The 15,403-nt window shown below is 38.2% G+C and overlaps 1 protein-coding gene across 1 annotated transcript in view; it reads left to right on the top strand.

Moving 5' to 3' along the window:
• adgrd1 (adhesion G protein-coupled receptor D1) overlaps positions 1–15,403 on the top strand; it is a 49,824-nt gene that overhangs the window by 24,956 nt on the left and 9,465 nt on the right. Inside the window, exons 14-18 of the mRNA XM_084087821.1 lie at positions 9,616–9,689; positions 11,022–11,145; positions 13,691–13,794; positions 13,977–14,088; positions 15,030–15,183. Of these exons, the coding sequence (XP_083943947.1) occupies positions 9,616–9,689; positions 11,022–11,145; positions 13,691–13,794; positions 13,977–14,088; positions 15,030–15,183 (568 nt within the window). The remainder of the gene's footprint in view (positions 1–9,615; positions 9,690–11,021; positions 11,146–13,690; positions 13,795–13,976; positions 14,089–15,029; positions 15,184–15,403) is intronic.

Raw genomic sequence — 15,403 nt, 5'->3', positions numbered from 1 at the left:
CACTCACTCCCTCGCTCACCCAAACACTCAGTAGGTCACTTGCTCACATACTAATTTATTCATTTCTAACTAATCACTCTTCTCAACCTGTCATTAGCCACTGTCGGGGCAGTGTGATCCATGGCTATCAACAGGCCGTACGGGGCCAATAGCCTCGGACCTCGAGCCACAAGGTCAAAATCAAGCGGTGTTTCCACTGTCGGGCTAGTAGCCCCGCAGCGTTACCCTAAAACTCGTCTTTGCCATACCTCCCTGGAACAAATAATGTCACACCACCAATTCACTAGAAAGGGGAAACTTTCTAATCAGACTGGGACACGCATACTTAATCATTCGCATCTTCTCCCGTTTCTTTGCCCTCACAGGACTGCATAACTCTATTAGTGGTTTTAGTCCAGAAGTGTGCACATTTATAAAAATGCTGATAAATTCTCACATTTGTCACATTTCTGTAGAAGGAATGATAACATCCATTAGTTTTTCACTAAATTGTAAGATATGATGAGGTTTGAGCAATCTCTCCCGTCTCACTATGTTGTTATCCTTTCAGCCAGAGCAACAGAGGAGCTCTGTAAAAGAAAACCAGAGTTATGATGTCATTTTTGACAAACGTATCAACAGAGGCTCAGGGAAGAGATATTAGACATTAACTCCTAGGTCAGTGGTTCCCAATTCCAGTCCTCGTGACCCACTGCTCTGCACATTTTGTATGTCTCCCTTATTTAACACACCTGAACCAGATCATCAGCTCATTAGGAGAGACTCCATGAACTGAACTGAGTGTGTCAGATAAGAGAGACATACAAAATGTGCAGAGCAGTGGGTCACGAGGACTGGAATTGGGAACCACTGTCCTAGGTAGACATATTAACTCTTTACCCACCAGGTGTTTTTTTTTTTTTTTTTTTTTTTTTAAGTTGCCAGCCAGCGCCAATTTTTTTAAATCATTTTCACCAAAATTTCATGACCCCCAGAATATTTTGTTGTATGAATATCTGAACCTAAAATATATCCAAAGAAAGAACAGAGCCTCTGCTTTTAAAACAAACAAATACAAAAATCTACATTTTATTCTAGCTTAATTAATATTTTTTATCACCACTTATATAATAAAGGAAAGTTTCATGAAAAAGGAACATTTTGACCAAATACCTGAGAAAATGCTTGTTTTTGGATCTAGAGATTCTGTACTATTTCAGAAGATTTGTAATTGCTCCCCCTACCATATAACAGTGAAAACATGGATTGCTGGAAAAACTTGTGACAGGGAAGCGCTGTGTTATAAATGACGGAAAATCTTGTCAATGGCAGGGAAAGAGTTAACATGAAATATGAAACCAAATAAACACAATTATGATGTATTCGGCGGTCCAAAAGCCCCTGGCCATTGGCCCTGAAGAAGCCCTGATCAGGAACAATAAGCCCCTGAAGTGACAATGGAAACGTGACTGGCCCTGGCATGGACTAGCACTCTCACTCACTCATTCACTCGCTGACTGATTCATTCAACCACTCATTCACTCACTTACTGATGCATTCAACCACTCATTCACTCTAACTGATTCATTCAATCACTTATTCACTTGCTGACTGGTTCATTCAGCCACTAATTCACTCGCTGACTGATTCATTCAGCCACTCATTCACTTGATGACTGATTCATTCAATTACTCATTCACTTGATGACTGATTCATTCAATCGCTCTTTCACTCACTGACTGATTCATCCAACCACTCATTCACTCACTTACTGATGCATTCAACCACTCATTCACTCGCTGACTGATTCATTCAACCACTCATTCACTCACTTACTGATGGATTCAACCACTCATTTACTCACTGACTGATTCATTCAGCCACTCATTAACTCGCTGACTGATTCATTCAGCCACTAATTCACTCGCTGACTGATTCATTCAGCCACTCATTCACTTGCTGACTGATTCATTCAATCACTCATTGACTTGCTGACTGATACATTCAATCGCTCATTCACTCACTGACTGATTCATTCAACCACACAATCACTCACTTACTGATTCATTCAACCACTCATTCACTCACTTACTGATGCATTCAACCACTCATTAACTCGCTGACTGATTCATTCAACCACTCATTCACTCACTTACTGATGGATTCAACCACACAATCACTCACTTACTGATTCATTCAACCACTCATTCACTCACTTACTGATGCATTCAACCACTCATTCACTCACTGAATGATTCATTCAACCACTCATTCACTCACTTACTGATGCATTCAACCACTCATTCACTCACTGACTGATTAATTAAATCACTCATTCACTCGCTGACTGATTAATTCAATCACTCATTCACTCACTGACTGATTCATTCAACCACTTATTCACTCGCTGCTTGATTCATTCAACCACTCATTCACTCACTGACTGATTCATTAAGTCACTCATTCACTCGCTGCCTAAATCATTCAACCACTCATTCACTCACTGACTGATTCACCCAATCACCCATTCACTCACTTGACTGATTTATTCTGCCACTCATTCGTTCACCTACTTATTCAATCATTGGCTCACTCAACCACTCATTGATTCATTCATTCACTCACCTACATTGGCTCAATCACTCATTCTCCCTCTCTTCTTCTTCTCCTTCATTTCTCCAGTCTTTCACTGAATGTGTCTTTCAGTTGGTCTGACGTCCCCTCTGTCTTTATTTCCTCTCCCTCTCTCACGCTTTCTCGGATGAATCGTTATAATCTATAGCAGATGGTCTGGCTAAAGCGATCCTGTTGTAGCTAACGCCTGCGGATTGTGTGGCCTCCTCCTTTTCTCCCTCTCCATATCTTTCTCTTTCTTTCCCTCTGCCACTCTTTTGCTCTGAATGCCTGAAAACAGAACCTTTAAACTGTTAGTTCTGCCTTGCCTTGTTACTCTTACCATTATATTTTTAGACCACTCTCATATTATGATTTACAGTGAACAAATCCTCCAAGCTTGTGTTTTCATGAAAATGATGATAGAAATACCATTAAGCTCTTAAAATGTCCCCACATGATCACCTGAGCACGTTCCACTGCATATTTAGCCTTGACTGGATCCAGGTTTTAGCGTTCCACAGAGACTTCAACCATTTCCTAGCTTTTTCCAGAGATCCGGAGGACGTCCATCAACCGGCTGACCCCCTGAGCACCTCACTGGGTTTCTCCCCACCACGCACAGCTCCTATGCAGATGTTTTACCACCTCAGTCTCATCTACACTGTACGTCAGCCGAGTCTTACCACATGGATGGACCAATATTTATAAAGATACGCGGATCCACATGTTTAACTTTCAAAATGTTCAACTCTCTCTCATGGTGTTTCTCAAAGTGTTTCTCATATTGTATGTTTTTGCCTTCGTTGTTACTTTTATTTCGTTGCAAAATAGAGCGAACAATACTGGCAATACGGTGTTTAGAATGTACTTATTGAACTATTGTATAAATTCAATGTCACATTTGCAATGTCAGCATTTTGTTTGCGTACCCCCTCTGTCACCTCATGTACCCCAGTTTGGGAACCACTGCTCTGAATGTTTATGCAGTGTCACAGTTCAAGTGTTTCTCATTTCCCATTATCAAAAGTAGCCAAGGATAAAGCAATTACATATATTGTTTCAAATTTAGCTATGTGGCTTGAGCCTTATTTGTGATAGTGTGAGAATCAGATTGAAGTTTGTGGTTAGCACTTGCACTCCAACACTGTGATCCATGGTGCTTATTTGGGTAACACAGTTCAAATCTGGCTTGTCACATTTCCTATTCCTGTCTCATTTCCAAGTTTTCGATGGAACATGTCTTTGCGTTGTCATTGACTTTTCAAGTGCATTAGTCTTTGTATTCTCCGTGTACAGAAACAGCTGCTCTAAATTACAGCCCAGCCTGTCCATAAACATATGTAATTACAGAGCCTGTGAATAGAACGGGAGAGACCGAAAACCTACATTTACTTTTCAACATTTATCTTCTGTGTTAAGCTTGGACTACGCGCACTGTGTTTTTAAATTTAGCCCAGCCAGGCTTTATTTAGATAGCAGTTCTTTAAATATCCCCCAGTGCAGTGCCATTAACAAGCATACCTCAGGAAACCAAAGGCAGCATGTTTCATATGGTGTGTAACTGGGTTTGGTCTCAATAAGAGAGAATGTGTGAGGAGATGTTTAGCAGATGATTCTGAGCATATGCTGTTGCGTATGTGTGTGAGAGAAAGAGTTCATCAAAGAGAGAGAGTTTCAGTTAATCAAAAACCGTTACATCCTGAATATTTGTAAACTAGAATACAAACCTATCTTATGGATATCTTCTTGGAATATAACGTAAGATGTTTGAACTGCTTTTATGGTGCTTTTTGACGTTTTTGAGAGAACAGACAATTGCTCCTTTAACACTTGGGGAATTCTGTTGGCTTGTTTTTGTGTTATGTAAATGAAATATAGGCTTTATTGTATTGCTAGCACTCAGTTTTTCCTTCAGTTAGTCAGTGGGTTAGTCATCAAGGCAGGCATCAGGGGTACTGTCCCAAAAGTATGGAAACAATACTCCCACTCTACCGTACTGACAGCCCTTCAGATGCACACTCTGACCTATTGACTTTTTGAGTAAAAGTTATAAATTGTGAAGATACATAGGCTGTGTTATCCACCTTATTTTTCAAGTAGGCGCGGATGCAGCCATTTGTTATTTGAGTGTCTGATTTACGGTGTCATTCGCTTCCAATTATTTTAGCTGTACAAAACAGCTTGTTATGCTGCTTGAGATTGCAAACTGGTATACCATATTATTTTAATTTATTGTCTTAATTATAAACACGCTGGTTTGTAGAGTAAACAGTTTTACAGTTTATTGCACTTTAATATATGCTTCTTGTTATTTCCCTATAGTGGCTAATAAATCGTAAGTCTCGCACATTCACAAAAAACACATTACTTCCGCTTTGAAAAATAAGGTGGATATATTAGGACAGATGAGAACCCCATAATTCTCATATTTAAAGTCAAAATGTTACCACAGTAGCAGATGTTGAAATGAAGTAAAATTAATCCAATCCATAAATTAAGCTCATTTGAGTGCTTGAAAATGTCAGCAAAACTACTGAAATTAAAGCGCAATGAGAACTAAAAATACAAAAAATATTCAATGTGTTGTTGTTTAAAATATGTTTAATATTATTCTATATACTAAAATATTTCTGACAATGTTATTGCTTATTGTATACTGCCATTCAAAAAAAAAAAAAGTTTTGGGTCAGTGAGATTTTTTATAAAATAATTGAATATTTTTATTCAGCAATGATGCATTAAAATGATCAAAAGTGAGAGTACAGACATTTATAATGTTATAAAAGATTTATATTTCAAATAAATGCTGTTCTTTTGAGCTTTCTATTCATCAAAGAATCCAGAAAAAAATCATTTATCATATATTCCACAAAAATATCAACATTCATATTAATAATAAATGTTTCTTGAACAGCAAATCAGCATATTAGAATGATTTCTGAAGGATCATGTGACACTGAAGACTGGAGTAATGATGCTGAAAATTCAGCTTTGCCATCACAGGAATAAATTACATTTTAAAATATAATGAAATATATAGGACAGTTTTTACTGTATTTTTGATCAAATAATACAAATCAAATTTAATACTTTTATTATGTTAAATTATATTTACATATTCTGGTTTATATTCATAAGCAAGCGGTGATACTGATGGAGATCACTCACCCGGGTGTGAAGTGTGAGGAAGTTTGGCACCCACGTGGAGCTTTCAGGGGAACTTTGAAAAAGACCCAAATAGAGCAAAGCTGCAAGGTTGTTTTATATTAACCTCTGGCACAATCTGGTGGAAGAAGTTTCATATTTTGACAGAAGAGATGAGAGTCAGGCTGAATAAGAAACTTTTTTATTCACTTGTTGTGACTCTTGGTGATTTAGTAAAATTTTAACCATATTAAATCAAATCCGCCGGGCTCAGCACAGCTTACATGCCTTATTATCCTTGGTCGTCATCCAGGACCGTCAATTTGATCCAGGATGTTGATCCATATTCTCGTTATTGTCATTCTCCACATTCCTCTGAACGACAATACAGAGGCTTGCATGTGCTTGGAATTACACATGTCGTCCAATCAGGAGAGAGACTGAAGCAGCAGTTGGCGGTGGTGACTGTGTAAACCATTCCATTAGCATGACAGGGATGTGTGTTTTCTGCTTAATTATGAACACATGCCACTCAGGCTCTCTGAAATAGACCTGATGTGTGATTACACAACCTGCTGTCATCTGATAGGCTGGTGAGAATGATGTCATAGCAGCTGCCAAATACCCCCCCACCCCACCCCCAAATCGAAGGTTACGTAACATCTAGCCAACGTTTAACCCCTATGATGATTTTTACCACTACAGTTTTTTTGTGGCTATAAAAGTTATATCTCAGGGACTCATTCCAAACCTATACAAGCTTGTGGCTCGTTTCTCATAAAAAGCCTCTTCTTAATCACCAACCTGCGTTTTTGTGTAATTTCATTCTCTCTGTGTCTTTGGATACATTAGAAAGGGAGCTCCTCCAATACTGTGTGCTCTTTTGCAAGTCCTTTGTTGTTAATAAAGTGTTGGAGTGCTTTCGCGCTTCTCTGGCAAGTGCCGAGCGCTGCAGGGCAGGGGGGAGCCGCAAACACCAAGCCAACCCCATCTGTGTTCATTTGACTGGAGAGAGAGAGAGATTCTTACTGATGGAGCTGTAAAAATGACCTTCTTATTTTAGTACTGAGATTTTGACCTAGAGAGAGAGTATGACAATAGAAACTGAAACGAATGAAAGTGAAAACTTTGTGGAACGCAGATAACCACACCCATACCCGCACCTCTCTTGTCACTGTCAGTGTGGTTCAGACTTTCTATCTAATCTAGTTTAGCTAGACTTTTGGATTGCAGCATTTTGTAATCTGACCTAAAACCACCCACTTGAACTGGAAAAGGCAACCTGCTGGACACGTTTTGTTTTTGCATGTAATTTAGGGACAGGGTTATCTCAAATAGATGCTACTATAATTATTTGGTATAAAAAAATAAAAATAAATTCTGGTCCACAAATGGCGGTACAGAAAAAAAAAAATAGTGGTAAATGTAAAAAGAAAAACGTTGATGTTAATATAGCAACCTATTGTCCTTTAAAATATACTGATAAACACCATAATAATACATCAACAAAATAAAAATATTCTATTTAAATACTTTTATTTTAAGTAAAATATAAAATCAAATTTTGATTGTGTCATGGAGGAGCTTCTGTGAGCATCCATTTACTGTTTTTTTTCTCTACTGTAAATTAAAAGGTATTTTAGGCTTGTATTTTCACTTACAAAAAGCCTAGAAAAATGAATACATAATTTTAACAATATTTTAATAAAAGTCGTATCTTTATAACTTACATTTCTCCAAATAACAGACAAATAAAAAATTGGTTGATTAATAAAATGATTAAGGTTGATAACATTTTAAAACATCTTAAAAAAACATCATTTATCATCTGTTTCCCTTAACAAAAAAATAGCGGAACGTGTGCAAATTTAATTCAATTTCAATCACACACATTTCCCTCTCTGAAACTTACTGACATTCTTTACGCCATTTATTCCAGCCATACAAATAATGCAAAATTAGAGTAGGTTTACATGACAACAATGTACTAGAAAGGGAAAGTTTTTTTTTTTTATAGAGACACCATTGTCAAAACGATCCCCGTTCTCATGGATCCATTAAAACTGCTAAAAACGCTGTATTATTCATGCCAGGCCAGTAGTTGGCGATGTCACTTTGTAAAGAAACACTACGCGCCTAAAGTCTGAACATGTTGCATGACGTCACAGTTTTGCATGTTGCATGACGTCACAAAAACGTGCATTTTGAAACCTTTTAGTGTCACGAAAGTTTTTAGTGTCACGTAAACGGCCTCTTAAAAAAAAAAGGAAGCACCTGGTTTGTGTCTCCTAACACCTATGCAATAATGTTAGGGCGCTTTCACACTTGGTTTGATTGCCTGTTCTGAACCCGAGTTCGATTGCTCCCCCCTCCCCCTGCCCCCGATGGACTGTGTTCACATTATATTATTTCTATCCGAACCGCGGTACGCTTGCGTCATCAGGCTGCAGCTGGCGTAATGGTGTTGCTTGGTAACCGCGAATGAAAAGGCGCCCAAATGGATAGACTTGCTCGGTTGACATTTGTTCTTCTTTTTTTTAACCTTTGGTTTTGTTTTCAACATAGACATTCAGAAACACACTTGCGTCTGTCTGCCGCAAAAATTCTGAAAACGTTTCAAAGACAGCGGGCTGTCCGCCGAAGACACATTATACATCATCAATAGTGGTTCACTTCTGCGGTTTGGTTCGATTGCGTTCATATCAGCAGCGAACCGTACCCGAGTTCACATGAACCGTACCCCAGACCACCTTTTTAATCGGACTCGAGTACGGTTCGCGGGTGCGCACCCGAGTTCAGAAGACAGCGTTCACATCATCCAAACGAACCGAACTCTGACGTCATTCGAACCCGGGTGCGCACCAAAAGTGCTAGTGTGAAAGCGCCCTTAATGATATGATTTGTTGCCGTTCAGGCAACAGCACAACAAAAAATGTGCCACTTTCATTTAAACCACCATTTTATTAGTTAAACCATATTTTATAAACTAATAAACGAGCTCCGTTATCCTCACTTCAAAGCCATGTGCGGACAAGGGAGATTTGAGAAATGATATCAACTGTTTGTTCTGACCAAATAATTTGTTATGACTGTTAAGAGTCTTATCAGTAATGGAAAGTATCAGCTATCGTTTAACTTGTCACCTTGAGTGTTCCTCAACATTTACTTGCACTAATAATGATATCTTTATTTCTATGTGATGTCAAACGCGGCCACAACTGGATCACATTTTGAATGTCCTTCTAATTCTCTCAATTATTTCCTCTCTTAAATTATCACCACTTTGACTGGTTGATATACTAGAGCTAGTTTCCAGGTCATTTCCGAACATCCTTCATCCTCTATTCCAGTTCTTTTCCATTCCTGTCTGGAATTTGGGTCTGTTCTTTACTCCGTCCTGATTGCTTACAGTGTCCTTCATGCAGTCATGGATATTCTGTGAGACTGGCTATTGAGAAGAGATGCAAGCGTTCTTATTTCTGAATGTATTTATTTGAAAGCAATGTGCATGTATGTGTGCACGTTTTGAAATGTCGCCCATTGATATGTCTAGCGATATTGGCCTCTAATCTCTCAGTGTTGAGAGACTGTGGTTGTACGTTGATCACCATTGATGCTCCAACACTTGTCTCAAACTTCTGGTGTGATGGAGTGAACCTTTTGGACTGAATGACTTTTTCTGCGCTTACCAACAGAAAGCTGCTTGGTTTGAAAGTGACTTCTGTGTGAGCAGTCTATACATATCTACGCTACTGACAATGGACTTTTATATACAGTACATGCTAATGTAACCGCACCTTAAGAAGGACTCTACTGTGATAGGACATAACATCTGTGATGTTTCACTCTTAATTGTTCTGGTTTCCTGTCTTTCAGAATACAGAACAGCAGCTCCTGGCCTTAAACCAAAGCAATAAAGTGTTCCTGTACTGCGCTTTCCTGGACTACAGGTGGGTCTCACATCTTCAAGCGCTTCTTTTTGCACACACGTTTCATATTTCACAATTATTAGTTTGTAATTTGCAAGAATGTAACCAAATATTCAATATTGACCTTAAAAGAATAAATCCAGGGGAAATGTATACATTTATGGGGGGGGGAAATATAGTGACAGACATTTTTAGTGCTTGTATATTTTATATTTTATAGTTCATAGTCATGTTTTTCCTATCCGGTATGGTGTTAATATACTAACTTACTTTAACTATTAAAATCTGCTGTGTACTTTAAAATATATACTGATTACCACCATAATAACCAATAACCAATATTTGATTTCAATGAAATCTGAAATCAAATGTTATGGTGTCACGCATAGACTTCTGAGAATGTCCAATTACTGTTTTTTTACTGTAAATTATAAACTTTATAAGCACTTTGATATAAAAGTCTTATTTTTATAACTTCGTTAAGTTTTACTCTAGCATTTTTACATACTTTTTCTGTAAAAAATATTAAGATCGCAATGTCGGACTCGTTTACATTTTTAGACCTTTTAAGGATGTCCCAACTTTCATCCTCAATTTCACTGTCCAGAGATATTTATGCAGTCCTTGCTGTATAATCTCTCTCACCCATCTATCTCTCTCTATCTGTCATTTTAATGTCTCATTTCACGTTTCCTGTTAAAGGTTGTCAGGAAGTGCTTTGATTTATCAATGTGTGTGTCTTGTATTTATATCCCACTGTTATCCTTTATCTATACAGGTTACATTTATGACATTTAGCACATCTAAATCTTTCATTCTTTCTTGCAATTCGTCATTCAAACGAGTCTTTTAGAAATCATGAAAGTCTGTTGTTGATAAAAGGCAATCTTATACCAAAACAGCTGTACCTAAAAAATCACTTAAGGCCAAGTAACAAAGCCAATTTTAGGATCATGAAAATTGTGAAATTATTTAATAATTTAATTTGGAGTGAGACCCCTTTCTCCCTTTTCTTCTCTCTCTCGTTCTTTCTCATGCTTGTTCAGTCTTTCTCCCATGTGGATATTTAAAAAATGACTGCATCCATAATGGAGTGATGAAGCTGTAATATTTTCTCTAACTGAGATTAATGAGATCTTACGTTAGTTTTGATTTCGTTTAGATCAGATTTGATTAATAACTCTGGTAATTCCATTAACGCTGGACCAGGGTGTGAATGTGTATGGTTTCAATATAAACAATGAATAACTCCAGCAACTGTAATGCTCAATTAAACCTGTGTGTGTGTGTGTGTGTGTGTGTGTGTGTGTGTGTGTGTGTGTGTGTGTGTGTGTGTGTGTGTGTGTGTTTCAGCTTTAAGGAGGGTGTGTGGTCCAATGAGGGTTGTGTGAGAGCTGATGGAAACCTGTCCTTCTCCATTTGCTTGTGCAACCATCTGACAAACTTCGCCATCCTTATGCAAGTGGTTCCCTTGGAGGTGAGGCGCTCTCAATGTCACTCAATACTTTAGAATTTTCTCCGTTCCATCTGGCTTAATCTCTCTGTTGAATGCAAAAACACATTCTGTATGAGCAGCCCCTTTTTAAATGAAAGCATCTCCGCTGTTATTTCAAACATGTTAATGCTATTTGGTCTTGATGCAACTGAATCCTGCTTTACAGATATAAGCACAAGCAGACAGTACCAGAAATTTGAGGGCGTTCAGTCTGTGACATCTATATCTGACTACCTAAGTCTTATATAAGCTGCAGAAATATGCACATATACGTAGTACAAAACTGGCAGCGAAGCCTGAGGTTAGTGGAATTTCTCAAGATACCTTGATTGAGCATTTAGGTCATATCCCATCAGGGATCTTTGAAAACACCAAGGCACTGCGATGAATGCGATGCTGACTGTGTTTCTCGTCCGCAGCGAGCCAGCAGCATGCAGGGCTTGAGGTTTTGTTTGGCCGAGACTCTCTGTAAATCAGCAGCAGAGCTTTAATAGAAAAGGCAGTTTGGACACAGTTGAGACACTTCTCCAGGGGTGACGTGCAGGATTTTGTTTCTAGTTAATTCGAAACTCATCGTTGTGTGTGAAAGTGTCTCAGGGGAGGCCGCTTGTCAGAGGTTGTGTGGGTCGAAGACCTGTGGGTCGAGTTTGGGCGGACAAACGGATTGTCATCTGTCAGAGAAAGCTTGTAAGCATCTGCCTTTGAAACACAGAACGACAGGCACAGCTTGATATTTTGGTAACCCTTGTCCTGTTGATTTATTTAAAGAGAACTAAAGAGCGAATTTAAGTCAGGCTAAAGATGCTGTCAGCAAGCTGTACTCGCTAAGTAGGGACATGTTTGTGAAGATGAGAGACATATTGCTTCACACGAAGGCTGATTGCCGTTTCGAGGTTCATTCTCCGATGGTGCGTGAGCCAAACCGAGGCACCCAGGTGCATCTTGGCTCTTTTCTGCGTCTATCATCTGCATGTGTTTGTTGAGAAAATCTGTCCTCGCTCAGTCATGTAATCATCTCCTCTGGAGCTTTGATGCTAATGCCCGCCTCTGCCGGGGCTTCAATTAGCGGCTCACCTCAGTACTTCAAGCCTAGAGGAAATCGTGCTTTCTCCACCGCTCTGCAGATCCTCGATATTCTGGGCCTGCGATAATCACAAGGCAGGAAGCAGAGTTAATGTACGATCGAACCCACGCACGGAAATAGAATTATGGGGGAAAACAACTGCCAATAGGCCCGATGTGCAGACGCACCAATTACTGGCACTGGGTCAGAGGAACCGTAACAATGCAAGTCTATATCCTGAGGGATGTTCGTGAATAAATCTATTCGCTCTTTACCAACAGTTATAAGGGGTCGTATCATGAAAATCTGTTAGTTAAGGGTTTTTGCACTAAAAAACAGTGGAAAATGTGTTTTTATAACCATTTTAAACTCTCTATTTATTTAAAATCGAGTTCTGTTTTGTAGTTTTTAAACATTTATGAACCTTCTGCTTCCAGTCTGTTGCTTGAAAGTGCATACCAAGACCAAGTCATGTGATGGCAGCAAACAATGCTCAATAGTGGTTTGAAGCAGTTAATATGATGTCTTCAGTTGTGGAAGTATAGAAAAATGCAGTAAATTAGTGTAATTTTAATTTAGTCTTAGTTTTAGTAGTAATATGTTCTAGTAAATCAAACTGTGGTATGGTATCGGTAATGTTTTTGAAATAAGTCTCTTATGCTTGCCAACACTGCATTTATTTGATCAAAAATACAGTATACAGTAACACAATAACAGTAATATTGTGAGACAAGTAACTGTTTTCCTGTGTCACATGGTCTTTCATAAATCAAATGCTGATTTGGTGCTTTTCTTATTAATACCAATGTTGAAAACAATATTTTTGTGGAAATCATGATACATTTGTTTCAGGATTCTTTGAAGAATATACATTTCAGAAGAACAGCATTTATTTGAAATAGAAATATTTTGTTAAATAAGCATTATAAATGTCTTTACTGTCACTTTTGGTCAATTTAATGCATCCTTGCTGAATAAAAGTATTAATTTTAAGAGAAATATTCCTGACCCAAAAACTTTTGAACGGTAGTGTATTACAAGTTGTATACTTATATATGTATATTTGATAAAGCAAGACTGTTACTGTTCATGTTTTTTCAACCGTTGGTCTACCTTGTCTGTAAATAGTTAGTGCTCTCTACATTCTAACATTTTGTTCCAAGAAATAATTTGATTGATTGGATTTATGTCAGGCTCATGCTTGTTTGTTCTGATGAAGTGATGTTGAAACTTTCACGTCATTGAATATTATGCAAACGTCAATCCAAGTACAGCTGGACATTGGTAACCTTTGACTTTTCAATCAGTGTACTGTTGCTGTGGTATTCAGTGTCTCTTATATGCAGTAACATCTGGGGTTTTCAACTCATTTAACCCCCTTCGGTTCTGTGTTATACACTTTCAGATTTCCAGCCAAATTCATCAATCTCATTGTCAATGCTGTCACATTTGTTTCCACCACAGCTCTCAAAGGCCCACCAGGTGGCGCTCTCCGCTATTAGTTACATTGGCTGCTCTATCTCTATTTTCTGCCTGGCAATTACACTGGTGACCTTTGCTGTGTTGTCGTAAGTAACCCATATTGCTTTTTGAACATGCATGATTATAATCTTCTATTTTTATACTACATGTTAAAACTTTTTAGATTTTTGATGGATGATAACTTGTAATTTCATTGCATTCAACACTAAAAGCCTTTAGTGTTTCTCCACCATCACTATTTCAAATTCATAACTTTTTCTGCACACAGGTCTGTTAGCACCATCCGTAACCAGCGTTACCATATTCATGCCAACTTGGCATTTGCCATTTTAGTCGCTCAGGTCCTCCTGCTCATCAGTTTCCGCTTCAGTCCCGGCACGGTGAGTCCATCTAGCATGCTCATCTTAAAGCATTTTTTTGACTTGAAGATCCCCATTATATTCTGTATTTCTGCTGTAAATTATGACAAAGTTGCTTGTATTCTGACAGTTATAAGATGCAGATACTGGTAGTATTGATATATTTGATCAATTAACCATTATTCATTTTGTGATTCCAGAAGATTAAAGAACAGTATGTTCTTTAAATAAGGAATAATTGATGACGGGCCGTTGAATTGTTAGAAAAATAATACAATCCCGAGGTGGTAATGCGTCCACGTAGTATCATTAAAAACAATAGTTATTTTAACTAAGAGAGAAAAATGTTTTTTTTTTTTATTATTATTATTTAGATTTAGAGTTTGATTATTTTAATAATATATCGATTTAAATACTAAAGTCATCCTGCACCACACCCTTTGAAGTTTGCTGTATGCCACAGTTCTGCACTACATTAGCAAAGACAATAACTAAAACAAAATTGGGAGTTTGCAAAGAACACTAATTTTCCACATGTTAAAGATGCTAATGAAATGTTCAAATGACATCAACATCTTATTTACAAGATGTGATTGTGTTTTAATTGTGTTTGTTGTCTATGGTGATTATCGTATCATTATCAGAATCATGTTGTCATTACATAAAGTAATCCAATAAGGTGGAAAGAGCCGATGACTGCACTAATCTCCTAACATGCCTCTGGCATTACGGACAGATTCATTTGATACTCAGTTAATTTGATTGCGCTTCCTCTCTCTGAGGACTTGGCTGAACACCCGCTTAGCTCAATGATGCTGTCGCCCACGTGTTTATTTAAACAACATCTATTACATTAGCTATGATTTACAAATTAGATCAGTTTTCTGTGCAGTGTATTTTGTCTAGACACTTGTCTTGATCCTAAAGGCCACAGTGAATGATACTGTCCTCTGCCGTCCCAGCTCCCATGTAAGATCATGGCCGTGTTGCTGCATTTCTTCTTCCTCTGTGCGTTCGCCTGGATGCTGGTGGAAGGCCTGCATCTCTACAGCATGGTGATCAAGGTGTTCAGCTCGGAGAGCAGCAAACACTTTTATTACTATGCCATCGGATGGGGTGAGTACAACATCTTGCAGGTGGAGACTGCAGCAGATCACAAAAAAAAATTGCCACACCATATTACTCTGTAAGCCAGAATCACCTCTTAAAAGTACTGACAATGCCTCTACAACACATTTGAATTCATACTTTGCAGTCACGTGACTACCATGGATACCTGGCGGGCAACAAACGGGTATTTTCAATGTAGAGTCCTGTAGTTCCAGGTCTTTCTAGT

Source organism: Abramis brama (genome assembly GCF_963993115.1).
Source record: "Abramis brama genome assembly, chromosome: 16".
In the NCBI taxonomy this organism is placed as follows: Eukaryota; Metazoa; Chordata; class Actinopteri; order Cypriniformes; family Leuciscidae; genus Abramis; species Abramis brama.
The sequence above is the reverse complement of the archived record's forward strand: the minus strand, read 5'-3'. Positions and strand labels throughout refer to the sequence as shown.